At 41.2% G+C, this 26,190-nt stretch overlaps 1 protein-coding gene across 1 annotated transcript in view; it reads left to right on the top strand.

Moving 5' to 3' along the window:
• The window catches only part of spon1b (spondin 1b), a 105,870-nt gene that overhangs the window by 17,761 nt on the left and 61,919 nt on the right, over window positions 1-26,190 (top strand). Inside the window, exons 3-5 of the mRNA XM_073472450.1 lie at window positions 5,650-5,783; window positions 24,763-24,836; window positions 25,773-25,895. Coding sequence (XP_073328551.1) covers window positions 5,650-5,783; window positions 24,763-24,836; window positions 25,773-25,895 — 331 coding nt within the window. The remainder of the gene's footprint in view (window positions 1-5,649; window positions 5,784-24,762; window positions 24,837-25,772; window positions 25,896-26,190) is intronic.

Genomic DNA, 26,190 nt, shown 5'->3' with positions numbered 1-26,190 from the left:
AGACCAGTGTAATGGGCCAAACAACGCCCCTTATGCCCAAAAACTTGACCTTGGCTGGGTTGTAGTGGGAGAAGTCTGTTTAGGTGCAGCACACAGGCCTAAGGGAGCCAGCACATACCGGACTCATGTTTTGGAGAATGGACGCCACTCTCATTTTTATCCATGTCCCAACCACCTGGTTTTGAAAGAAACATTCTCAGTTGGTCCAAGCAACAGACCTCACAGCTGTAAAAACCTGGGTCGCTTTCATTCCAATGACAGCCCAGTTCAGAACAGTGGAGATCATTATCTCCACTGTCTGAACTGGGCTGTCATTGGAACATGAAAGCGACACAAGGTCTTCTCCAGCCATGTGAGGTCAGTTCAGCTTGGACAACTGAGAATGTTTATGAATGATGCTAACAGTTGGGTGGCCCCACTTCCCTTTCGCACACCAAGGCCACGGCTCCCCAACAACAGAGAGCAAGCTCTCACCCGCTTCACCAGCCTTTGCCGTACTCTTGAGAGGAAGCCTGACATGAAGAGTCATTTTTTGGCTTTCATGCAGAAAATCATGGACCAAGATCACGCTGAACTAGCGCCACCTCTGCATGATGGAGAAGAATGCTGGTACCTTCCCAGTTTTGGTGTGTATCATCCACGCAAGCCCGACCAAATCCGGGTCGTATTCGACTCCAGCGCTTCGCATCAAGGCACCTCACTTAACGATGTACTGCTAACAGGTCCAGATTTAAACAACAGCTTGCTGGGAGTACTGATGCGGTTTAGGCGTGAGCAGGTAGCCATCATGGCAGATATTGAACAAATGTTCCATAGCTTCGTTGTCAGGGAGGATCATCGTAACTTCCTCAGATTCCTGTGGTTCAAAGACAACGATACCACCAAAGAAGTTGTGGAATATAGGATGAAAGTCCATGTGTTTGGCAATCGGCCTTCTCCAGCAGTTGCTATCTATGGGCTACGCCGAGCAGCACTACATGGGGAAGAAGAGTTTGGCGAAGAGGCAAAGCAGTTCATATACAGAGACTTTTACGTCGACGACGGACTGACGTCACTGCCGTCTGCAAGCGCAGCCATCGACCTGCTGAGAGCAGCCCAAGAGATGCTTGCCATCTCCAACCTGAGGCTCCATAAAATAGCATCAAACTGCTCAACTGTCATGCAGGCATTTCCATCAACAGACCATGCAAAGGATTTGAGAGACCTCGATTTGGACACCAACTTACCTCCTGTGCAACGCAGTCTTGGTTTAAGTTGGGACCTAGTGAAGGATGCTTTCACGTTCCGTGTTGGGAACAGTGAAAAACCATTCACACGCAGAGGAGTGCTTGCAACCATTAACAGCCTTTTCGATCCACTTGGTCTGGTTGCTCCTGTGATCATCCAAGGAAAGCACTTATTACGACAGCTCACTAGCGATGTCAGCGACTGGGACGCTCCTCTCTCAGCGGACAAGGAGATGGACTGGATTGTCTGGAGAGACTCACTCCAAAGTCTAGAACAGCTTGAAATCTCTCGAGCCTACACCGCTACCTGTCTCTCTACTGCACAACATACAGAAGTCCACGTCTTTTCAGATGCTTCTGTTAAGGCCATTGCAGCAGTGGCATATCTCAAGGTGACTGATGGTGAAGGAAGGTGCCACGTAGGTTTCATCATAGGGAAAGCCAAGTTGGCCCCAACATCGGCCCATACTGTTCCCAGGCTTGAGTTAGGAGCTGCCGTCCTGGCAGTGGAGATTGCTGAGCTGGTTGTGAATGAGCTAGACATCGACCCCAACAATTTTCAATTCTATACCGACAGCAAGGTCGTGTTGGGATACATCTATAATGAAACCAGAAGGTTCTATGTGTACGTCAGCAACCGAGTGGAACGAATAAGGAAATCCACACGTCCAGAGCAGTGGCGTTATGTTCCGACCACCCAGAACCCTGCAGATATTGCCACCAGGTCAGTGCCTGCAGCTCGACTCACAGACACCATCTGGCTCACAGGTCCGGCGCTTCTGACACACTCTGTAGAGACCAACACCACTGAGGACGCCTATGACCTCATAGAACCGGACACAGACGTGGAGGTTCGATGCCACTCCACCACAGCAGCAGAATCTCACAAAGGCCTCGGTTCGCATCGTTTTGAAAGATTTTCAACATGGCGATCTCTTCTTAAAGGTATGACCTCTCTCATCCATGTTGTTCAGTCCTTTGGGTCAAAGAAAGACGGCGCCAAACAAGAATGCAGGGGTTGGCATCACTGTACCAAGCCTCATACAGCTGATGCATTGGCACAAGCAAAGGCTGTCATCATTGAATGTGTGCAAAAAGAAGCATACAAAGCTGAAGTGTCTTGTTTGGAGAAAGGGGAAGTCATTCCTAAGAACAGCCCCCTGGGAAAGCTCAACCCTATCCTTGATGAAAAACAACTCCTGCGGATAGGAGGTCGGCTCCAGCACGCTCCACTCGACATAGACGAGAAACACCCGCTCGTCATTCCTGGCCGCAGCCATGTTGCTACTTTACTCATAAACCACTACCATGAAAGAGTCAAACATCAAGGTAGAGTCTTCACTGAGGGAGCAATCCGTACAGCCGGCATCTGGATCATTGGAGCAAGAAAATGCATCACTAGAATTCTGCGAAAATGTGTCACATGCAACAAACTTCGTGGCAAGTTATCAGAACAGAAAATGGCAGATCTACCATCAGACCGTCTCAGCATGGAACCACCTTTTACAAACGTAGGCCTGGACGTGTTCGGCCCTTGGACCATCTCCACTCGTCGTACACGAGGAGGGGCAGCGAACAGTAAAAGGTGGGCGGTACTCTTTACATGCCTTAGCATACGTGCTGTGCATATTGAGCTTATAGAGTCAATGGACACATCAAGCTTTATTAATGCTCTACGACGCTTCTTTGCTGTGCGTGGTCCTGCAAAGGTAATTCGGTCCGACTGCAGCACAAACTTTAAAGGAGCCTGCAAAGAGCTGCAAATCCTCCTGCAAGATGAGAGTGATATATCAAAATATCTTGGTGAGGAAGGATGCATGTGGTTGTTTAACCCACCCCACTCTTCCCATATGGGAGGAGTATGGGAGAGAATGATCGGAGTTTCAAGACGGATCCTCGACTCTATGCTATCCCAGGTCAGCCCTTCACATCTCACTCACGAAGTGCTTTCAACCTTTATGGCTGAGGTGTCTGCAATAATAAATGCGAGACCCCTCACACCCATCACGACGGACGCAGACTCACCTTGTCTTCTGACTCCAACGATCATCATGACGCAGAAAGTCTGCACCCCTCTTCCTCCTCCAGGATCCTTCGAAAACGCAGATCTTTATCGTCAGCAATGGAAACGTGTTCAGCATTTGGCAAATGTTTTTTGGGAAAGATGGAGGCGAGAATACCTCTCCACTCTTCAAGCCCGAAGCAAGTGGCAGGATGCGCATCCCAATGTCAAAGAAGGGGATCTGGTACTACTCAGAGACGCTCAGGTAAAAAGGAACCTTTGGCCGATGGCTCTCGTCACCAAGGCTCACCCTGGCAGTGATGGAAAGGTCAGAAAACTTGAGCTAAAGGTCACCAAAGGCGGGACTGTTAAGACCTTCTTCAGGCCAGTAACTGAAGTAGTTGTACTTATGTCTTCCTAAGCTTCTACCATGGACAGCTCCTTGAATTGTTTCTTACGTCTGTTAGACATTGTTTAGTAATCAATAGTGGTATTGTAATACCAGACGGGGAGTGTGATGTGGCTCAGCAGTGACTCCTAGTTTTATTTTGAAAGGTGCTCTTTTATTTTGTAATTCTTTGCCATTCTATTGTTTGCTAGTCACATGGGTAAGGCACAGGTCAGATCGGCCATCTTGGATAATGTTGTGAATAGAAAATGTGCTCCAGAGCAGCATCATACCTTTAATCGGGTTTATCCACCGTCGTTGAGCCTTGGAGAAGCTTTGTTTGTGAGTTTGTTATATATCATATCTGTATAATTCATAGTTTGTGCATATTGATTGCTTATTTCATATATTTTAATTAATGATAAAAATTCCTATTTCATTGTATGTAGCATGTAGCTCTATGTTTAAGCTAACAGTGCAATTTACCTATTTTCTGTATCCATATTTCAGTTTCACAAGAAAGAGTGGGCTTTGTAAAGCAACTGACAAGACAAACAGTAAAGCGTCATTTTACTTCTACGTCTGAGTCATCTTTTCACCTTTTCAACGCCACACCAAGTGTTTAGCTATCTGTCACTCAGTGCAGTTACGCACATGCAGGGGACAGAATACTGCTACAGCTGGTAAGCATATATATATTATTTATATAATAACGCCTAAGTTACGGAAGTAAAGGCTCCACTCCAAACCAGGCGTTTCAGGCAGTGCAGGAGCAGTGTTTTCTTTGGGAGAGAGTAACTCCCTTTGGCATGGACTTTGGGCTTTTTCACTTTGCAGACACAATAAAGGACAGGCAAAAACCCAAAAAGCATAATGTGACCTCTTTAAAACTTAGTCCCTGTTAATGTGGTTTGTTAAGTGAACAAACATGATGAGAGCACTAACACATAAACAGCAGCTAACAGTTTTAATTGTATTGGTCTTTAAAAGCCATGTTGCTCCTATTATGCTTATTCTATTATGATCTCATTTATCTGGAGACTTATTACCTCGTGGGGCCTTTGGCGGTCCTGTTTTCCTTCTGATAATCCTCCAGGGTATTATATGTATGGTTCAGTGGTTGGTCATTTTAAATAAAATGGATTGCCAGAGGTGTACTAGCAGCAATTAACCCCAACCCATTTTCAACAGTTGTATAATTTTATTGCAATCTTGTAATACATGGTTCAACTGGACACTTACTTTGTTGAAACATTCTACTAAACTGGGACTAGATTTGCCATAAAGCTTGTTGTTTTCTTACCAAAGTAAAGCTGGACTGCATTGTCCAAGCTCAAATGTTTTTCCATCTGAACACATCTACAGCCACACTAGCAGCTCTTTAAGGCTGTAATGCTCATTCTAATGTCAATCAAACTGTAAGAAATATAAAATCAAAGAGAAAAATTTGCGAAATTAAGATGGTGTTCGATAAAAAGTCAGGGATCATTAAAATCGTAGTAGTATCATCCTCTGGAGACTTTAGATATCTGGACCAATTTCATGGCAATCCATCCAATAGTTGCTGAGATATTTCAGTCTGGACCAAAGTGTTGGACTGAACGAGCTGCCTACATTGCCATCCCTGGAGCAACACAGCTGGTGTGGTTAAAAACATCCAGTTGAGAAAGACTGAGCCAGCCTAATCTGTATCTCATCAAGAATCCAACTATTAGATGGCAATGAGCTTTTGAACTATATCTTGTTCAAATTATTTCAGAAAACAATAACAATACTTCTACTACGTTTTTCCTGTTTCAAAATTAGAAGCAAGCACCTAGCGAGTGGTGCATTTGTCTGGTCAAGTATCTGAAGGTTTAAAGTTGATGTATGAGTGACGAAGAATTATCAGTCATCTCATCGAGCCTTGTCTGACCACAGTAAGAGAAGAGTTGTAGTGGGAAGACATTGAGAGATCATGGTGACATTTCCAAAAGCGTTTTCACTTCCTTTTCAATTTGTTAATCCTAATTCCCCCCTTCTTCTGTTTCTAGATCATTGATGAGGACGACACACAGTTCATGACCAACTGTGCCCCTGCAGTGACGGAGAGCACACCCCGCAGACGCACCAGGATACAGGTCTACTGGACCGCACCGCCTACTGGGGCTGGCTGTGTTATACTGAAGTGAGTTTTATTTTTGTTTGATATGGTTCAATTGTCGGAGAGCAAAAATACAATTTCAAAATCAACTTGCTTGCAAGAAAAATCATCATTTTTTTTAAGTAAGGTCGGGGAGTACAGGAGTAAAAGGGCTGTTTTAACCCCGGTTTGCCCTTCCCGACAATCAGAGGAGGAATCTGGGCAGAGCTTAGTCCGTCTCAAAGTTTGGCCCAAATTATCTGGTAATGTTAGGCATGTACTTAAACAGTCTTAAACCTCCCAAACTGCCTCAGACTAATCAGGGCCGGCCTGATAAATATCAAACGTGTTTGATATCTAGGATTCAAAATCTGGATGACCAGATTGTCATTTCATCAGCACTTTCACAATAGCCAATGAGAGAGATATCCTGGAGCGAAGTTGCCTAATCCTTGAGGCTAATGTTAATTAGCATACTATTGTTGACAGATAAAAGAGGTGCTGCATCGCCTCCTCTGGAACGATAATCTTAATAATATCCTGTAGTGTGTGACGTGCCATTATTTTCAAGTCTTGTAGTGTGTGCAGGTTTGAGATTAGAGAGAAGAACCTGTGTGAACATTCTCCTTGAGTGTGTGATGCCCAGCTGAAAACTACCAATACAACTATGCAAAAGTACCCTATTACAACTAAAAGTCATGTTTTCATGATCCTGCTTCAGTAAGTACACAAGTCGAGCTGTAATATGTACACAAGGTATCAAAAGTTAAAGTACTGTTTCTGCAGTAAAATGCCCCCTGTGACTGTTTTAACAACTAACACATCACTGTGCAAGCAGCGTTTTACTCGTGTAGCTGGTTGAGGTGGAGCAATGTTTAACAACTTCATATTTGGTTAGCTAGTCTAGTCAAGTGGTTCCCAACCTAAGGGTCAGGCCCCTCCTAAGGGTCTCAAGATAAATCTGAGGGGTCATGAGATTATTAATGTGAGAGGAACGAAGAAAAAAAAAATTTTGCACATGTTTTCATATTTATTTCGTACTTCTTTAATATTTGCTTTTCTATGAAGAAAATTGGATTGCATTAACTTTTCATTGGACTTTGAAACAATATCAATAATATCAATATTCAATAATTGAAATGAAACCATATGATGATTGGAGGGTAAATGTCTGCGGTTGAACTAATATCAACTCATCGACATCTGAAACATGACAAGGAGACAGAAGTAGAAAAAAATTAAAAAATTATTGGCAGTTATGGTGTGATCTTTAACAATGTATTCTAATATAAGCTTCCTATATGCTTTTTAATGTAAAATCTTAACCTGAAAAGTAACTACAGTAGTGACTACAGCTGTCAAATAAATGCAGAGAAGTAAAAAGTGCAATATTGCCCTCTGAACTGAAGTGGAGTAATAAAAACACTTAATTTTTAATGCAGTTTGTGTTTTTTCAATAGCTGTGGTGGGACGCATTGTGTTTACTTAAGTCCTTGGTGGTCAAAGGTCAAAGGTCAATAGGACCTCACAAAAAACATTTTTGTCCATTACTCAACAATTCATATGATAATTATGACAGAATTGTACACAAATGACTAATAGAATAAAATGATAAAGTGATAACATTTAATACCCAAAAGGTCAAAGATCAACTTCACTGAGACATCATAATATCTTTTGCAGAAATTGTTCTGGCCATTATTCAACGCCTAAGCTCACAAAAAGCAACTTGCATGGTGTGCGGAGGCATACAACCACCAGGCGGTAATTCCAGTTTAGATTAAGTTACTTCCCATGGCCCTTCTTTGAAATTTCTCCTAAACTACAAAATCCAAAAATTTCACAGTCAGCTTCCAAAGAAACCTTTTGAATTACTCAATTCACCCTTACTGTCAGAACACCAAAAGAAGACGTGATTGAGTGAGTTAATCATGTGAATGTGTTTTTCTTTAGCAATTAACTGTTCAGAAGTTGACTCTCAAGTGTCAGATGTCAAGACCTGAAAACAAAAACAAGTAGAGAGTTAAAATCCCACCAGCCTCACTCATTATGGTGAGTTACTTGAATGTGCTGATATTTCTTCTGACAAAATAAAGGTGAGAAATTATTAACTGCGATCGTTTCAAATATCCACACAAGTTCATTTCATGCAGTGACAAAATCAAAATCAGAAGCAGCCTAAAAGAAAGGAAATCAATCTAAAATCCATATGGTGTGCTGTGGATAATGGAGAGTACTAACAGAAAGTCGTTTTAGATTAAATTAAAAGCCACCGATATGATCCATCAACTTATACAAACACACAACAGCATGAGCACTTTATCTACAGTTTCTCGTTTTGTACTTGCACATTAGAAAGCAGAAATCTGGACTTCATGGCTGTTTTTACAGGCCGTTGTTATGGTGGTATAGTGGTTATAGGCAACACATTAAGTAAGCTAATGCCAGATGTTTCTCCAGAAGCCACGACACACTGTGGCTTGTGAAAAGGGACCGGCTCGACAACAAAGAGACAGATGATGATTACGGGGGCAATTTGTGGTTTGAAGCAGGTGTGACGCTAAACCTGCACTGTTATTTCAAGAGGAGCAAATATGTGTGTGTTTGTGTGTGTGTGTATGTGTGTGTGACGTAAGTTTGGTGGCAGCAACTCGTTGAACTACTGAAACTGTGATTTCCTGAAAAATGCACTTTGTATCAGATATAAGGCTTAGACTTGTTTCATGTGGACACACATTAGATGAGCACTATCGGCTCTCTCCGTCATTTTAAAGGTTGCATAAAATAGCTGTGAGACGGCTCGTTTTCATTAGTGATTTGAGTGTTTCCTCGTGAAACAGGAGGGGGCTGTGAAACCAGTGGTGTGGTGGTAACTGAAGCAGTGAGTGTACTATGAATATTAATGATGAGAGGAACACGTTCAGGTGTTAAAGAGCAGCCTGAGAAATCAGCTAGGTGGATAATTAGCCGATATAGCTTGTATTATCAGATACTGTATATTGGTATTAGTGTATATGTCTGATAATAACAAATGAGAAATTGCAACAAAAAATTAAAATATATGTTTGAGGTGATTTTGAAATATTATTATTGCATGGTTTGTCCACCATAGGACGCTGACAGGGTTTGTAAAACTGTAAAATATGCTGCCTATCATTGCAGCAGTTCTCTAATTACATTCAAGTTATCCTTATCACAATGTTCACCATGCATCTATGTACACTATTATAACAGACAATATACTGTACATCAGTATGGTGTTGCATAATTAAATGACTGTTGAAACAAATACACTGTAAAAACAAGCTGTAACCTCAGCATTGTCATATTATCACATTAAAGCATATATGGGTGCTGAATTGCCTCGTTCAACATCCAGCAGACGCAAAGCAACATTAGCATTCTAAGTGGGGTTGTGTTTCTGTCCACGTGGTGAATGTAAGTCCAATATTTGCTCCATTACTGCATATGCTTAAAAGGTCATTTGCAGAAAATCTACATGGCTGGAAACAATGTAGATGAGAGTTATGATTCTGGACCAGGCCAGAAACCAAAAACAATGAGCTCAAAAACACTGAGATAGAGAGACTGAGAGATTCTGCTGATAATTCTCACTGGGTTTTCAACTTCAAACAACCCCTGCATTATCTACATCAAAAAATGCAGCTTTGGTTTCACTATCTAAAGTAGACACTAACTTGCCATGACTCCAAGGTAGAGGACCACGACCCATCTGTCCCACATATGAAGAAGATATTTTTTATCTCAGACATCAGACCACTTGCATTTATGGAAACCAACTGACCAAATCCAATGCTCCAAAACTTTTTGTTAAAGAGAAGTCACAAAATTACATTAATGGATGGAACAGAAGAAAAGGCAAAGGTTGTTTTTTGTTTTGTTTTTTTTACACAAAAATGCTTGATTGCACTGTTCATTGTGTGTACTAATAATAGTGACAACACATTACTCTTCTAAGCTTCTAAGGGCACACTCATACTAGGCCATCCGTACCGTGCCCAAGCACGTTTGACCCCAAAGTCCAGTTTCTTTGACTAGTGTGAGTGATCTGTACCATGCTCAAGCACAGCACACATTCTTGGCCCTGGCACAGTTGGAAGAGGTGTGCTTCAGCACGGTATGGTTGGTCATGCACAGGCACAGGCATGGGTATGCATCGTGGACATGATGTATAATGATGGGTATTACGCCACCTTGCATAAGGAAGAAATCCAGGAATTTGAGAGGCCATCTATGACCAAAACAACACAAAGTAAGCCACAAAAAGTCAGTAAAGTCATGTTCTCTGTGTTGTTCACAGTCAGAGAGGTAACCGTGCTCAAGCCCGGTTGCAACCGGAGCGAAGTGAGTGCAGGCCAGCAGGGGACTGGGGAGGAGGGACAATTATGCTTCGGCACGGTACGAAGCAACTGGGCCAAGTGTGACTGCGCCCTAAGGCTCATGCACTAATTATCCTATTATATTTATATAATATATATATTATATGTCCAGTGCAAAACATAGTCAACCAGAACAGAAATGATGTGAAGCTCTTCTGAAGTGTATACGAGACAAGTCTGATGATTATCTGGTGACTTAAATGATGTTTTGCTTCGTCTTGAACTGCCCTCTCTTCTTCTTAACACTGCCAGACTGAAAACCTGTAAGAAATCAAACTTTAAACAAGGGGATGCATGCTCTGAATCACTAAAGCATTTTCACAAAGACGTATGATGAAAGTTTTGATTAAAAGGTGTATGTATTCTGTTTAGTTTACACACCATGACCTCAGCTGCTCTGTGGAGGAAAATATTTGAATTTGATTGAACACGGTGAAGTCTGTGTTTAGCCCCCTGGACTACAATACTCTGACGCTCACGTCATGATGAACACATTCATTCTTAATGATGTTCTTACTAGAGCCACAGGCTGTTGTGGAATTAGGAGAAAATCGTTAGATAGACAGCCGAATAAAGCAAGAAGACAAGGAAACGAAGAAACAAGGGATTGTTTGTCTACGATTGATGCGTCTACAAACGTAGTATTTTATTGTAGCTCCTAAAATAAATACGTAATGAAGAGTTAAGTTTAATTCATGCCACCTGTGCATTTACAAATAAATCATTTGGGTTGGAGCATTGTGCTGTGGTATCAGAATTGATAGATACATTTGTTGATCTACAGCAGGGGTCTCAAACTCAAAATCACTTAGGGCCACTGCTTGTACTGTCATCTTGTAGGAGGGCCACTTCAACGTTCAAGTACTACAAGACAGCGCAGTATTTCTTGCAGTTTTTACCAGTGCAAATCTTTTTTCCTCATAAGTAACTTATTTAAACCTTGCACTAGGCTTGTGGTAGAGTCGGTCTTCCTGGTCTTACACCATGGTCAGGCTTACACTGATTACATTACTTTCAGACCGCCTCCACCGTCATTTTGCTTTTTTAAAAAAATCAGTAGTCCAACACATTGCAACTGCCGGAAGCGTCTACTTGGTGCAGCAGCGGGGCCAGCAGCAGGAGTCAAATTTAACTTTTAGCATGGAGAGAGTTAGGAGAGCTGAATGACAAGGCGATGGCGGAGGATTTGTTGTCAAAGAGAAAAAGCAAAAGCGGCTATTTGGCAATATGTCGGATTTAAACTTAGTGATGATAGGGGGTGGAAGTGGCCGGGGGGCGGCAGTTTGAGACCCCTGAACTATAGTATCACCTCAGAGTGTTACTACAGACATACGTATATTTCAAGTTGAGTTCAAGTTGAATTTCTTTCAGGTCATAACATTTTGTGAACTCATAATGAAGTTCAACCAAAAAACCCTTTTATTGTTCCTTGTGACCGATAATAATAATATTAAGTGATATATTCTGAGATGATTATCGTAAGGTGTAAATCTCATGTCATCGCAACCTGAAAATGATATGTCGGCTCATACAGGTACAGTGAGTTGTGGCAATATGTACAGGTGGAGAATACAAATGATAACTCAGAATGAATACATCTCTGAAATAGTTTCTTCCCTCTGTCTGCACCCCTCTCTCTTTCTCCACAGTTGTACTTCTTTCTGCCTCTCTCATTTCCATCTCCTCATCCGACTTCCGAAGGGAATAACCTCCCTGACACGCGTCTCTTCCTCCTCTGAGCAAGATGCTATAACTTGCCCTTACCTCCACAGTATACTCACAGCTGTTACTTTTAATTTATCTGCCGCTGCTGTATGACAGATGGCACGTAGCCATCGCAGTGTTTGCTAGTCCAATAAATCTAGCCCTGCGTAGGGGAACATCTGCTATGCAAATTCACCTCGTATTACTGTCACTTTTGTCTGTCAGCGGTGAGATAGAGATTCAGCATTGCCTCATCTAACATGGTCGTCTTTCTGTCTCACTCTGTCTTCTTCCTTAACTATCCCCTCTCTGCTGTTTTCACTTTATCTTTGTTGAGACCAGTTTTTTTGATTTTTCCCCATGGTGCTGCTGGGGAGGTCTTCATAGCGAATTAATGTCAGTCAGAGAGGAGATACTTCGCAGTCGGTCTGTGTTATAAATGTCACTTTAGTGAACAACATTAGCAACCGCCTACTGTGAGTCTTTTCTCCTTCATACTGGCCTGTGTTGTATTCAAAGGAGGAACTATGTAACCATGAGATCACCAAATCTGCATATTTTCACTTGCTTATGACCCCACATCATCCAGTGTCAATGGACAGTATCGCCACACTTGCACCATGGGAATGCTCTTTCTTCCCCTCTCTTTGTCTTTTCTCTCTCCTTTACATACACATATATTTACACACCAATCAGCCATAATATTAAGACCACTGACACTCAAGGTACCATTGGATAATGCTGTATGCATGAGGAGTTGTACTTTGTCTGCAGCGATGTTAGGATTGGTATGTGTCCTACAGCACATATATATTCCATTCCAGCACATCAGACACATCTCTCAGCTTATTCCAAGGAACTTCAAGTAAAACACCTCACAGAGTTGGGAGCATTCCAACACTTTTCCCTCGCTGTTGAAATCTCGTTTTGTCCTTCAATCCTCAGCAGGCCTCCAAGATTGTTTTCTTTTAATTTGATGCCAACTTCAGCACCTGCTATCTCAAAATCAATGCAACTATTTTTTTTGGAGGAGTGGTGTCAGAGCTGACAGGCTTATTTTTAGTACTAGATAAACTAGAGATTTAAGACTTGCAAGATCCGTTGTTAAGAAATACAGTATAATAGAAAAATCAATCTCTACTAATGGAAGAGTTCGATGAGTAAATGGATACTGCATTCTATACAGAGCTACAGCCAGCACCTGGTTAGTTGAGCCTAGCATAAAGACTTTAAACATGAAGAAGCTGCTAGCTCTTCCATGCTAGCAGGTTAAAAAAACCTTCCAATTATGGTTGACCTAAAGTAATGTTTAAGCAGAGAGCGACTGGTTGAACTAGAGAGAAAAGGAAACAGTGAGAACAAGGGAAAGAAGAAGGGAAAAAAATCAGTTGAGTCTTCACTCAACTGATTTTTTTCCCTTCTTCTTTCCTCTTCTTTTAGCCTGAGTCAATTGACAGTATTGAATTTTAGCCAACAGTCAGACATTTTGTCTTGATTTGAAACTGTTGAATGTTTGAAAATGAGCTTTGTTCATAGTTCTTTATCAGTGATTTATTTTAAGTTGTGAACAGTTAATTGGAAAACTATTCACCAAGTTAACTGCTAAGATGTGGGAACATGGTGATGTTCTTGATTTAAAAGAGGCAAGAAAGCTGACTATTGAAGAATTTTTTAAAAATCCCCCAAACTTAAAACCAAAACACCATCGTTGGCACATGTTGTAGGTTTTCCCCTGCAGTGAGGGATTATGGGCAGACACACTTCGGTGCTGGTTTAGATGATCTGACTGAACTTTGTTTGCAACCTTTCTGATTGGGACTGCTCATGTCTGTTGCCCCTTCTGACCTTGTTGTCGCAGCCCAGTCACCAGGATATAATGTGAGGAGGTAATGTCTCTGTAAACCACAAATACGTCCATGTTTGACATTTGTACTAAACATGCCATATCACATTCACATTATGTGCTTATTAGCAGACTTTGAAATCCAGAGGAAGGTGGCAGTGGTGGTGGTGTTATCAAAAACCACAAGGCTGCCAAACGGGCGCCTGCAGGTCGAGTCTCTGAGGACATTTTCACAGTTTTTGTGGCAGCTAAACTGGGTGTTTTTTAAGGAGACCGGGACAACTATTTGTCACTGGACTTCAGACCATCTCAAGCTGTTTTTTAAGGTATTTTGAGCCAAACCATGATGTTTTCCTAACCCTAACCAGGTGGTTTTGAGAGAAATAGAAAATTGAACCTAGATAAGTTGCAACAAAGAAAAATGTAAAATTTGAACTTGTCCTTGGTTTTGTAGAAATGTAAGTGGGTTGGTTGTAGGGATTTGGCCAAGAATCTCAGCAGCTACTTTGGTAAGTACAATGTTGTCACAACCGCGAAGACTGACAGCCACAACCACATTTCTACCCATCAAATGATCCTTCAAGATTAGAACTGAAATAATCAGCCAATAAATCAAAACAACGGGAAACCAGCAATTTGATTATGGAAGCTTAGACTGGGAGAATCTTTGTGTTTTCCCATTTTATGGAACAAACATTTAACAAAAAGTAGTTTTCAAATGAATTAATTAAGATGATGAAAAAAACAGCTGTGTTTACAGGCATGCTGCTCCTTCCACTCCCACTCCACTTGGGACTACACTTCTTTTCACAAAGTTAAGTGATGTGTGAGCTGAACACCTGAACGAAGTCAGCTGTTAAAAACAGTTCATCGGTTTCTTGGCAAGCAGAACGTGTCAGCCGCTTCAAATAGCATTCTGCATCATGAGCTATCTCTGCTCGTCTCAGCCGTTACTGGCACTGGAACTAACAGCTACTTCAAGATACAATGTGCAACTTTTCTCCTTGAGGCAGGAAGTGTACTGTCAGGCCTGCCCTCCTCCTCCTCAGTTGGTCAGCTTTTCGCCCCAACTGTCGTCATTCATCCTGCTGAGCTGTCTTGCTTGAAACAACATGTAGCCCGAGGTGGAGGCAACCGAGCCTCCACAGGTGCTGAAGAAGTCCATGCTTGTGTTGACCATGTTTTTAACTTTTCTGCCACACATATTTAGCTTCACTGTGTTTATTTTTGATACCTTTGTTCCATCCCTGCTGTTCTTGTGTATTACCTAAGGTTTGGCTTAAACAGGCAAACAGGAATCCTGGCATGACTTATTGTTATACAAGGGATAATACAAGACAGTGTGTCTTGATAGGTAAAGTGGAGTGTCCATTACATGAGTTTTATTGAGCTTTTACCATGGCCACTCACCTCAGGCAAAAAGAGAGGCTGTGTTTAAAATGTAATCATTTTTTAAAGTGTGTTTTTTAGTCAGTTCAGCCCACGATTAGCTCCATCTGACCAAAGAGTAGCTTTGGTTTTTTGACAGTTTTCTGCTGAACGATTCAGCATCAAATCTGCTTTTCAAGTCAAATTCCTCATTGAATCCAATTAAGTTTGAGCTTTCAACATTTATAAGTAATGACATTTATAAGTAGCTTTAACTCAAGGATTTAATTAAGGTTTGTAATTGGCTGTCTGTTTTTCTCGCACCCTAATTGATATTCACAACCTGCATCTACAACCTGAAATTGAGAAGAGATGAGGAAGAAATAAAATATTAATTAAATTGATATCAGACACACAGCAATTAAAGGTTTAGCTTTTTTTCATACCTAATCTAAATAATGGTTCCGATGCTAATGTTTGAATAGGAGATATTAGTCGTATAATATATACTGTATATTTCAGAGTGATTCTTCTTTTTCTCACAACAGCTGCTACAGTATGTTATTTCCTGTTGTCAGATGGAATTGAAGTATTAAGGAAATGAGTCGCAGCTGATATAATCCAGTACCAGTGATGTTAGCAGTGGCGGACTCATGTTTTTTGAGGGACGGGGGCGAAATAACAAAAGGGCACCAGCTGCATTCATCGGGGCACCTGCACACAGAAAGTCGTGATACATTTACAGTGGACTGGAACATTTAATCATGTTTTATCTACCATAGAAGAATCCAAAAGGGCACTTTCACAGTTTGTTGTGAGGCACCATTATCACCTTATAAAATTGTTATGACTGATGTGCGTCATGACACAATGTGTGTTATGTTGCCCACTCCTCATTTGCATTTTTCCCCCCTTTTTTTTTGGCCTTCATCATGGCTTATTGATAGGACAGCTAAGGAATGACAGGAAACAGGGTGGAGAGGGGATGACATGCCGCAGTGGGCAATAGGTTAGATACGATCATTAGGCAGCTGCAGCAAGGACACAGCCTCTGTACATGAAGTGCACCACGTACAGAGGCTGTGTGCTCGCCACAGCTGCCTATAGGTCTGCCAATTCTCTACTAACTGAGCTACAGGGGCACCCCTATTTGTGTAAAGTTGAGGTCTTGACTGATTTATGCAAATCAGGTGCATCCAACTCAACCGCCACCTCTGGAAACTTCAGAAAAACTAAAAAAAACCTAACCATTGTTGATCTAAAATGAAGACAGATTCAGCAGCTGCAGGGTGGATTTCCTGCCTCAGATGTTTTCAGAAACACATTATGGTGAACTAGTTTCATTGTCCGAGAGAGAGTTTCTAAACGGTCCAATCAGGTGCAGCCGGACAGTGTATGCTATGCGTGGTTCTAATGTATGTAAGTCTGTTATTCATTCATATTTTAGCTCTTTAACGCTAGTATATTTAATGCTTTTGTCTCTACTGACTGAAGTATCGGCGACTTTAGCAGCTAAATGCTTTGTTCACCATCTTGTTTCTAATTTTGTTCTGGGCAGGTAGCGCTAGAACTGCTGCCTGCAGTTGTTTAAACTAGGTTGTTGAGAACAGTGATCATCAGTTGATCCAAACAGTAGAGTTTCACTAAAATAAGCTAAAATGTTTTGTATAGCTCTGGTTAACTGATTACTATCTCTGGGTTTGTCAGTAAGACCAACACCTTTCACATTATAGTAATATTACTGATTAGTGCAACTTTAAGGGTTATTACTTCTTTAAGTGCTAAAAAAAACATCTTTCTGAAGTAAAAAGCAAAGCTGCTTAGATGTTTACACTGATTTGTGATTTTTTTACCCAGAGACATTTTCACAGTTTCAAAAGAAAACAACTCTCGCACATAGATCTTTGAAATGATCTTCCAACCTCTGTAGATGAAACTAGTTGGCACCAGAGAGTTCTGTTGATATCTGGAGAATATATAGTAAAAACAACTTGATTACATTTCTGTTTCTTGGGGAAACTGACAAATCTTCTCAGAGTGCTTAAATAATGGTGAAACACCCACACAATTTCCCTCCGCTCTCCAACTTCAAAGCGTCTTCCACTTTCAACTGCTGCATCTTATGAGGAGGATTTTCAGTGGGAAGGTTTTTTTTATATTTATGCCTTGTTTTGCTTTTTTATCTTTTGCAAACGCGACATGCCTGAATATGCAAGTTCCCCAGGGTGCAGCATGGTGTGTACATACGTACATGGGAGATTGTGTGTGTGTGTGTGTGTGTGTGTGAGTGTGAGTGAGATATTCTGTTTGTGTTTTCCACCTCGGGTCACCGAGGTCCTTTTGGTAGTTCTGATGAGCTCATCTCAAATCTGTTCTTTAATCTCTAAGAACTCCTGAAAAGTCTTTCAGTGTCTGCAAACATTTCCACCCAGAGCTAAAAGAAAAACAGAGAGAGAGAGTAAAGTGAGTGTGTCTGAGTAGAAAAAGTGTGTGGCAGACTGTTTTCCAATCTAAGTTTTGCTGTCCTGTTGATCATGTCTCATCTCCTTATCAAGTTTACACTTACATTTCTCCTCTCGCTCCATCACTGCCCTCCGGCCGTCTGCTCATCACATTTTCACCTCACATCGACCTTCTGCTCGGTCTCCCCATCAGTATTCTGCTGCTGTTACTGGGAGGCCTCCAGGAGGAGGAAGAGGCCACCAGTCGTCTGTTCGTTCAGTGACAACACAAGTCTGAATGTGAGACTCTGTGAAGCTGCTTGACAGGAGGATCTAAACTCTTCTGTCCCGACGCAGTCTCAGACAGAGACAAGCCTTTAGTATTGATCACAGGACTGGATTATTTCAAGTCTGCTCAGGCAGACACCACTGGTGCCTGGGTATTTGCTACTATTTAATGTCTATTTTAAAGTCCCGTGAATGATAAATACAGAAATGAATTTGTGCTACGAACTGAATCTTTCTGTGGTGCTACTTGTTTTACCAGCCATCTCAGACCAGTAACACACCACTTTTTCTGTCCAGAAATATACACTTACGAAGGCTCTGGTGCAATCGTATCCCTTTAAGATTCTGGTAAACATTTACAGAGTAGCAATAGAAAGCATCCTGACTGGAAACATCACAAACTGGCATGGTTCATGCACGGCCCAGGACAGGAAGCCACCGAGAACATCACCGGTACCATCGATGGCGCATCAGTGACATCAGTGAAGTGAGATGTCTGCGCAGAGCCCAAAGGATACCAAAAGACAACACCCACCGCTCTCTTTACGTTCATGAATTGCAGTCCTAACTCTTAGGAGAAACGTGTCTTCACCCCAAGTTGCATCATCCAGCTGGGTGAATTTACTTCCTCTCATGTCTTTGCAAGGATTTTTAAATACAGTTTAGCCACCTCTATAAGTTGCTCTGTGTTCACTGGAGGTGAGATGTGATTCCCTGAAAAAAAAAAAAAGATTTATCTTTTCTTTAGATGCAGAGGAATTCTGAATTTCTTCATCATCAACTTCACTGTAGTGCTGTCACTGTCCACTCCTACTGGTTATTTGTTTTGCTGTTTTATCTACACGGGCTCTTTTTTAAAAATGTTTTTTTGTCATATTTGCAAACAAATGACTACATAAACTAAAAATAAACAGGAAGAAATGGTTTGTGTTTTTAAAAGTAACTTGATGATCTTTTGTGAAGTGTATTAGTGCAGCCAGGAGCACTTGTCAGGGAGTGAAAACATTATTGTATGAAAGTGTAACACAGTCGTATGTGTTGGCACTGCTCTCTGGAGAGCTCTCCACATGAATCCAAACAGCATGCTGCAGATTCAGCGGGGAGCGCCGTCTAAACCTCCAGGGTATAAGAGAAGTCAGCAGACATGTCACTGAGATGTGGAATATATATAATGCATGAGGCATGAGATGCCAATAGAAGTAGGATTAATGAGACGTCTGAGGCAAGGGAAGTACAGGCAATAATAAAAATCTGCCAGCAGCAGTGTGGCAGATCAGAAACAGATGGAAACAGAGATTTTGAGGCAATGATATTCTTTGTTGCAAGATTGTCTTTTTGTGTCAGAGACAAATATTTATTTTTTTCTACAATAGCCAAATGTGCCATTGCATGTTTAAAAGCAACGTCTTATAGGCATCTGCATTACATTTTGCTGCCAGGCGTTTAGAGTACATCAGGAAGTGGCAGAGGCAAGTAGCCAGCTGCTTCATGGGTGTGCTATTTGACATGACAGTCAGAGAGAGAGGACGTCTCCAGAGAAAAGACCGGATGTGAGAGTCCAGATCTAATGGAAGAAGCCTGGTGCTGAATCCCACAGTCAGAGGGGAAATGGCAAAGGAAAGAGCTGTGATCAAATTGTGTTTGGGTGGGTGTTGTCTTTTAGTACCCTCTGGGCTCTGTGCAGACATCTCACTTTGCCAGTGTCACTGATGCTCTGTAGATGGTACCTATGATGTTCTGGGCAGTTTTAATCACCCACTGTAGAGCCTTCCTGTCCTGGGCTGTTCACGAACCTTGCTATTTTGTGATGTTTCCTATATGATATAATATAATATACCTGTGTTTATGTGGGGGTGACTGTTAGGCTGGCATAGGTACCATAAGAATACCCTACATGTTTCATTCACTTTAAAGCTGCAATAATCAATATTTTCACATAAACAATAGATTAATTGACTAAGTGTAATGTGAAAAGGTTCATTCACAGTAATGAACCAACAGGAAATCATTCCCCCAACTCGCTGTTCCCCTCAGGTCTACACAGACTTTCATTGTCTTTAAGCTCATTGTTTTGGTTTTACAGCTACAACTTTACTGTTTTGGTTTATTCACACCACTCACATCAACCGTGTTTCAAGCAGCAAAAGCAGGCAAGTTGCTGGAAGACAATCATAAAACCACCAAACACTACCTGCGCAGCACAAACGGCACTAGCGACTAGCTGGTGAACAAAGTGGAGCATGTAGCAGCTTAAGGAGGTTTTGTTGGTAGAGACAGAGCCAGAAGGTGACTGTTGGTTGCATATTCATCCAGTTGCCAGTAATACAACTGTAAATGATTGCTCTGCTGTCTGCTGTGTCAATGAGCAAATGTGAATTGCTTTCAAGTGCATTCACCATAGCAAGGTCATAATTCATCAGTTGTTGTTCCACTGCCTCCAAGGAGAGAAGACATTTATTAAAGTTTTAAAACAGACTGTTTGAATATGTAGCATCAGAATCAGCTTTATTGGCCAAATAGGTGTACATATAGGAATAATAGAGATAAGGAGTTTGACATTTTTAAGTCGCTCATAACACACACACGCACAAAACAAACACATAGCGACTAATTAATTGATTTATAACTAGTTATTAATCAAGTTACAAAAATAAACTATTTATAGTGGAGTGCAGAGTATGAATTGAGGAGTGTCACAGCCGGAGGAAAGAAGCTGCTCCGTACTCTGGTGGTACTCATCAGATACAACATGTGGGTGTTGTCTTCATATCCTTTGGGCTCTGTGCAGACATCTCACCAATATCACTGATGCTCTGTAGATGGGTACCAGTGATGGTCTGGTTTATAGAGCCTTCCTGTCCTTAAGACAAAAAAAAGTACCAGAAAACACATAACAGAGGCTGCCAGCTAACATATCACATCTGTGAGATATGTGTAAATGTTTAATCTGCATACTGACCAGTCTAAAGGTACAGCGTTCAGAATTATCCTCCAACACAATATATAAGACTCACACACACAAAAAAATCCTTCTCAATCATCCCTCATGACCCACGTGAAGTGTGTATCTGCAGAGCTCCAGCCCTCTGCCTGTATTCTCCTTTCTCCTATGCTTTGTTCGGGATTTTCCTCGGCGTCACTTCAGAGTGTCAGTACTTGAATACCTGAGTATGAGACTCAACAGTCAACTACCTTTTTCCAGAATCAGTAACTGCAACATAGCAACATCAGCAACACAGGCATCTGAAAATGTTACAGTTTTGCTTATAATTAAGTAAAAATGGCCACGTGGAAAAGTGTTAAAGTGGAAAATGTATAATGTCAGTCAGGAACTCAACAATTGTTGCAGAATTTCAAGGTAAATGTAAAGTAGAAACTTTTTCACAACTCTCACAGCATGGCCTTACACTCCCTTTGTAGAGCACTGGAGACGATGTATTGAGTCATTTATGACCTCTTTAGGACCGGAGGGAAATGCAGCTATCTTGTTAGAACTTGTTTCCTCCTTCATATGTCTCTATTATTGTCTGCTTTCTCTGAGGCACAGTGGCCTGTAATTGACACATTTTCAAAATAGAGACAAGGAAACTCACAAACTGATTCACAGATAGTGAGGAGGGGATATCTTAAAGAAAGACAGGCAGAAGGTGTAATTGAAGGTATGAATCAATTTTACTGACAGCTCACAGTGAACAGATGTAAAATCTTTTTGTCCAAACGACTGGATTCATTGTGGAATGTGTTTGATAAATAAAGCAGTGATCATTAGCCTTGTCGAAACTATTACAGAATTTACTTAAAAACTATCAAAGATAGCTCAGTAATAGTCTTTATATTTCACTTTTGTTTTCAATTTCATGCCCAAGCAGTCAAGCCATGTTGCAGGGTATATTGCATCGTTCAGTCTGTGTAAGATTTATAGGAGCAATATAACCGATAACTCCTACTTAATGTCGCCGGGCCCTCTCTGTCTCCACCGTCAGTGCTGCTCAGCTCACTTTCATATCCCACTTTTATGTCTCTCTGCTGTATGAGGTGCAGACACTCCGAAGACTCTGCTGTTACAAAAATACTGCTTTTAGAAAAAGCAGTTATATAATCGTTCTGTATTCTGATTTATATGACACAGTTATATTATATAGCACAGCTTTTCGTGGCATTTTCTGATGCAATAACCTGCTTAATTTCAGGCATTCTGACTGTGAAACTTGATTTCTCTCGGTCATTAATCTGGGCTTTGCTGTAGTTGTCTGCTGTCCACAAACTGCTCCTGCTAAAGATAATAATTCTGAAGAGTAATTTTGGGACAGGCCATTAATTTGCTTTGAAATGATCAAATAAAAATGAGGATTACCTGAAGCCAAGGCGAGATACAGTATGTGTCTTCAGTGATTGTCGTGCAGTTTCCTCTTTTAGTTCTACTTCTAAGATTGTCTTCAGTCAGATTCCTCAGCAGTGCAATGATCTAGTTTAATGATACGTTTGTATTTCTAACAGTCATTCATCTGCTTCTCGATGGTGGTGTATCCTAAAGTATTGGAGAGTCACAGTACAACTCTGGCTCTCCTGTGCACTAACATCTACTAACTGTATGTAATGGTTGTTACCAGGACATTTTTATGCACATTTTGTCCATGGCGTGCATTCCTGCCTGTCAGTCACCTGTCTGATTGACGCCTGTCGGTGTGCTGTCAGTGTGAGTTGGATTCAGAACCTCCTAACCAGGCTGTTAAAGCCCAAACTGAAGTTTATGTTTATTTACGTGCTTGAACCTGGAGTCCACAGGAAAAATAAAGTACAACAATTTGATGTGATTAAATCACATACTGCACATGTACAGTACAGTTTATTTAACAGGTAAAACAAATCTAGACACAGTACTAACCTGTTATATAGTCAGCGTACACACTATGTACCATTAAATGCCCACAATCACACAATATAGAACACTACACTTACCCATTATATTCTTGTCATAATAATCTAAATAGAGTGCAGGAGGAATGAGTCCTGAAACCTGGAAATAAGTGAATATTTTAGCTCTTCTGGTTCCCTTGTCTTAAAGTCAATTTGTTTTTTGAATGGGTTTTCGGTTAGATGCCTGAAATAAGATCTGTAGTTAACACAAGCGCAAGAGATTTCGGTATAATGTTCTTTAAATGCATCGGTTCATACTCCACAAGTTTTTACATGTCTTTTAAAAGCTGCCAAATGAGACGACAGAGGTTGTCGGGGACATTAAACGCCATCACACCGAGCACACAGGCTCGTCTGCTCGCTCAAAATCAGGTAGGCTTCTGTCAAGGGACCCAGGGAGATGCTTCACGGTAAGCCTATGAAACTACGTCATCCCTGCAGCACTCTGTAGCCTTAAATATTTATGGCTCATTAGCAATCTTATCTGCTGTTATTAAAAGTAGTCTTAATCAAAAGTTTTGTGATAAATGATGGTAAATGCTGCCAAGGACAGAGCAGTTTTCTTTAAAGTGGTAGTTGTGGATGTGGGGGGAGCTCTTGCACATATTACCCAGGAGAAAGATGCTGTAAAGCAGCCTCTCCTCCACCCTCAGTCAGAACAGGTCTCCCCTCACCTCCCCATCTGAATGAGCAGGTCAGGACCGCATGTGCTGCTTGATTTTGAACTTTCTCAAGCATCTGCAGATCATTTCTTGCTGCGCTGGACCGCAGCGCAGGGTAATAGTTCACACGTGTCAAAGCCAAGAATTGCACAATCAACTTTAGTGTCATTCGGTTATATTGGAATGAAAATATAAAGATGGATATATTCGGTATGGTGTGACAGAGTAATTAGAAACCCACCTTATAAGAGGAAAGGTGGAGGTGTTATAGAGACAGTGGAAAAGGAAGTTAGGTGCTGTTGTCCCCAGGGGAGGGTTTTTGTTCCCTTGTAGTTGGTATGTTAGAAAACTTAGTTAAAAAATGTAAAACGAGGTTTGTGACATGCGATATGATTCAGTGTAGTTCTATAAATTTGAGTATTTTCATGAATATTTCCAGGCTAATGTAGAAATTATGCATTCATGAGTTTTGGTCCCTGTAGGCGCTCTAATTTTTAATTTTGGCTTCCAGAAAACAGAGTTTAGGAAGCTGGTGTAGAAATGAAACAACACCCAGATTTCTATAAGACACATTTCAATAAATGGCTCAGTTTCTAAGTTTGATTCGATTTTGGATAAGCCATGTTAAGGGCCAACAATCACATCTTTATCTACATCTTTATTTTATGACAGCACACTCATAAAAGGAAGTATTTTATCTGAGGAAAATGTGCAAACTTGCTGAACTAGTACTGAGAGTTTATGCAACTCCATTGCAACTCATTGTTAAAGTGTTGCAAGGCCACCAGACCTTATTGTTCATCTGACAATCTTTTTTTTTACCTTTCTTTATCGCCGCAGTTTCCACAGGAGTGATATCACACACACGTTTGGCAGCTCTATCTATGCAACATGAGAAATTCATTTCATTTTGCTGAAGAGGAATGTAAGGGATATGGGTAAAACAACCTATTTTCATTGGGACGGTTTCATTTTCAGCCAATATTAGCTCATAAGTTAGAATGTGTCTGTGTGCTCAGCCTGTGTAAAGATCTATATTCCTGCTTCCGACTGTAATTTCCAGCTCCCTCTTCTTCATGTCCGTGGGCATGATTGCTCTGTTACATTTCATATTGTAGCAGTGTGATTGTGTCATGAGGTCTGGAAAAATACAGCGCCGTTTCTGTGAAAAGATGTGTAATCTGTGTCCACTGTGAAATCTCGGAGAACCCATTACCTTCCTCTCTCGCCACGGATTACATGGATCAGATATTGAAAAGAAAAAATACAACACTATTATCCATCCAATGCCCTTTTTGCACCCCTCTTACTATCCAACTTTCTGTCCCTTTTTTCTCTCATAATTTCTCAATTTTTTCGCTTCCTTTCCTATTCTCACCACCTCCCTGTCTGTCTCTCCAGGGCCAGCATCGTCCAGAAGAGGATCATTTATTTCCAGGATGAAGGCTCTCTCACCATTCGACTGTGTGAGAAAGGTAATGACAGCTGCCCATCATCTCTTCCTCTCCCTCGTTGGCTGTTTCATCCTTGACCGCTCATCGTGGTGCCATTATCACTTGTTCTATCTTCTGTCGTTTCCCCTTCCCCCCTTACAGAGAAGAGCATCTCTGTCTTTCATACTGTGGTTAAAAAAGATATAAAACCAATAGAAGCAGCAGGAAAAATCTGTGAGGACAATGAATCACAGATCTCCTGGGAGTCTGAGAGGAATTTTAATACTGCTTTGAATTTCACCACAGAGCATCACCAATGTATTTTTGGTACCTGTTCACTGCAAAGAAAGATGCCTAGGTTGGAAAGCTGCCCACCTGCCAAATAAACACTAGACTCTTGCTGAGACAGTGTGGTGACGGGACTCTCTGAGGTCTGATGCACACCGTTATTGTACAATAAAAACCAGAGCCTGGACAAATGGTTTTCAAAATTCAATCTCAGGAGAATTTCACTTTCATAAAATCTCTCCTCTCCTCAAAAAAAAAAAAAAAAATCTAATTTTCCAGGCTATTATGCAAGCCAATCAAGCCAGCCTGTTTTCAATTTGCTTACTCATTCTGCTATAACTTAGATGTCAAGTGAGAGTTTCTCCCGAATAATTTGGCGACTCATAAATATTCAACAACTCCCCTTGACCTATCTTTGAAAAACATTGGTCGAGGCCAATATGTGAATATTTATGAGCCTGCGTCACAGCTAATGTGTCATTTAAATAGCAGTTTAATGCAACAATGTAATATTCTGACTTTCCCAATGGTTCCCGTTGTAGTCATTCAACTGGTAATTTATGCAGGTGTGTACTCCCGTCTGTGTTTTCTTTCATTTAATTGTCTTGTGCATCTTGATGACCTATAAATCTTAACGTGTGTGTGTTTGTGTGTGTTTGTGTGCCATGTTCACGCCCTGTCTCCTTGTAGAGCGGGTGCCCGGTGAAGCCACAGAGGCTCCCGCCATGGAGTGCTGTGCCTGCGGGACAGCCAAGTACAGACTCACCTTCTACGGCAACTGGTCAGAGAAACTGCATCCCAAGGACTACCCAAGTGAGTTCAAACCATGTGCAATCATAATGCAAGTGGAGGAAACACTGTCGATCTGCATGTGTGTAGATAAACATATATCTCCTTTATTTTGAAAATTTTGTTAAATACAATCAGGTGCTATTTAAGTCCAAACTTAAGAGGCTATGTCACAAGTAACATGAACATAAATAACTTTTATGAAACTTAATAATATAACACTGAGCTTTGGCTAAGCCTCCTGGGAATTAGTCCGGGGACTTGACATGACTACAAGATTGACTGACAAGATGCTTTGCTGAGGTAGTGGCACCAGACA

This window comes from Pagrus major, chromosome 8 (assembly GCF_040436345.1).
Source record: "Pagrus major chromosome 8, Pma_NU_1.0".
NCBI classification, from domain to species: Eukaryota; Metazoa; Chordata; class Actinopteri; order Spariformes; family Sparidae; genus Pagrus; species Pagrus major.
This window is presented reverse-complemented; position numbering and strand designations above follow the sequence as displayed.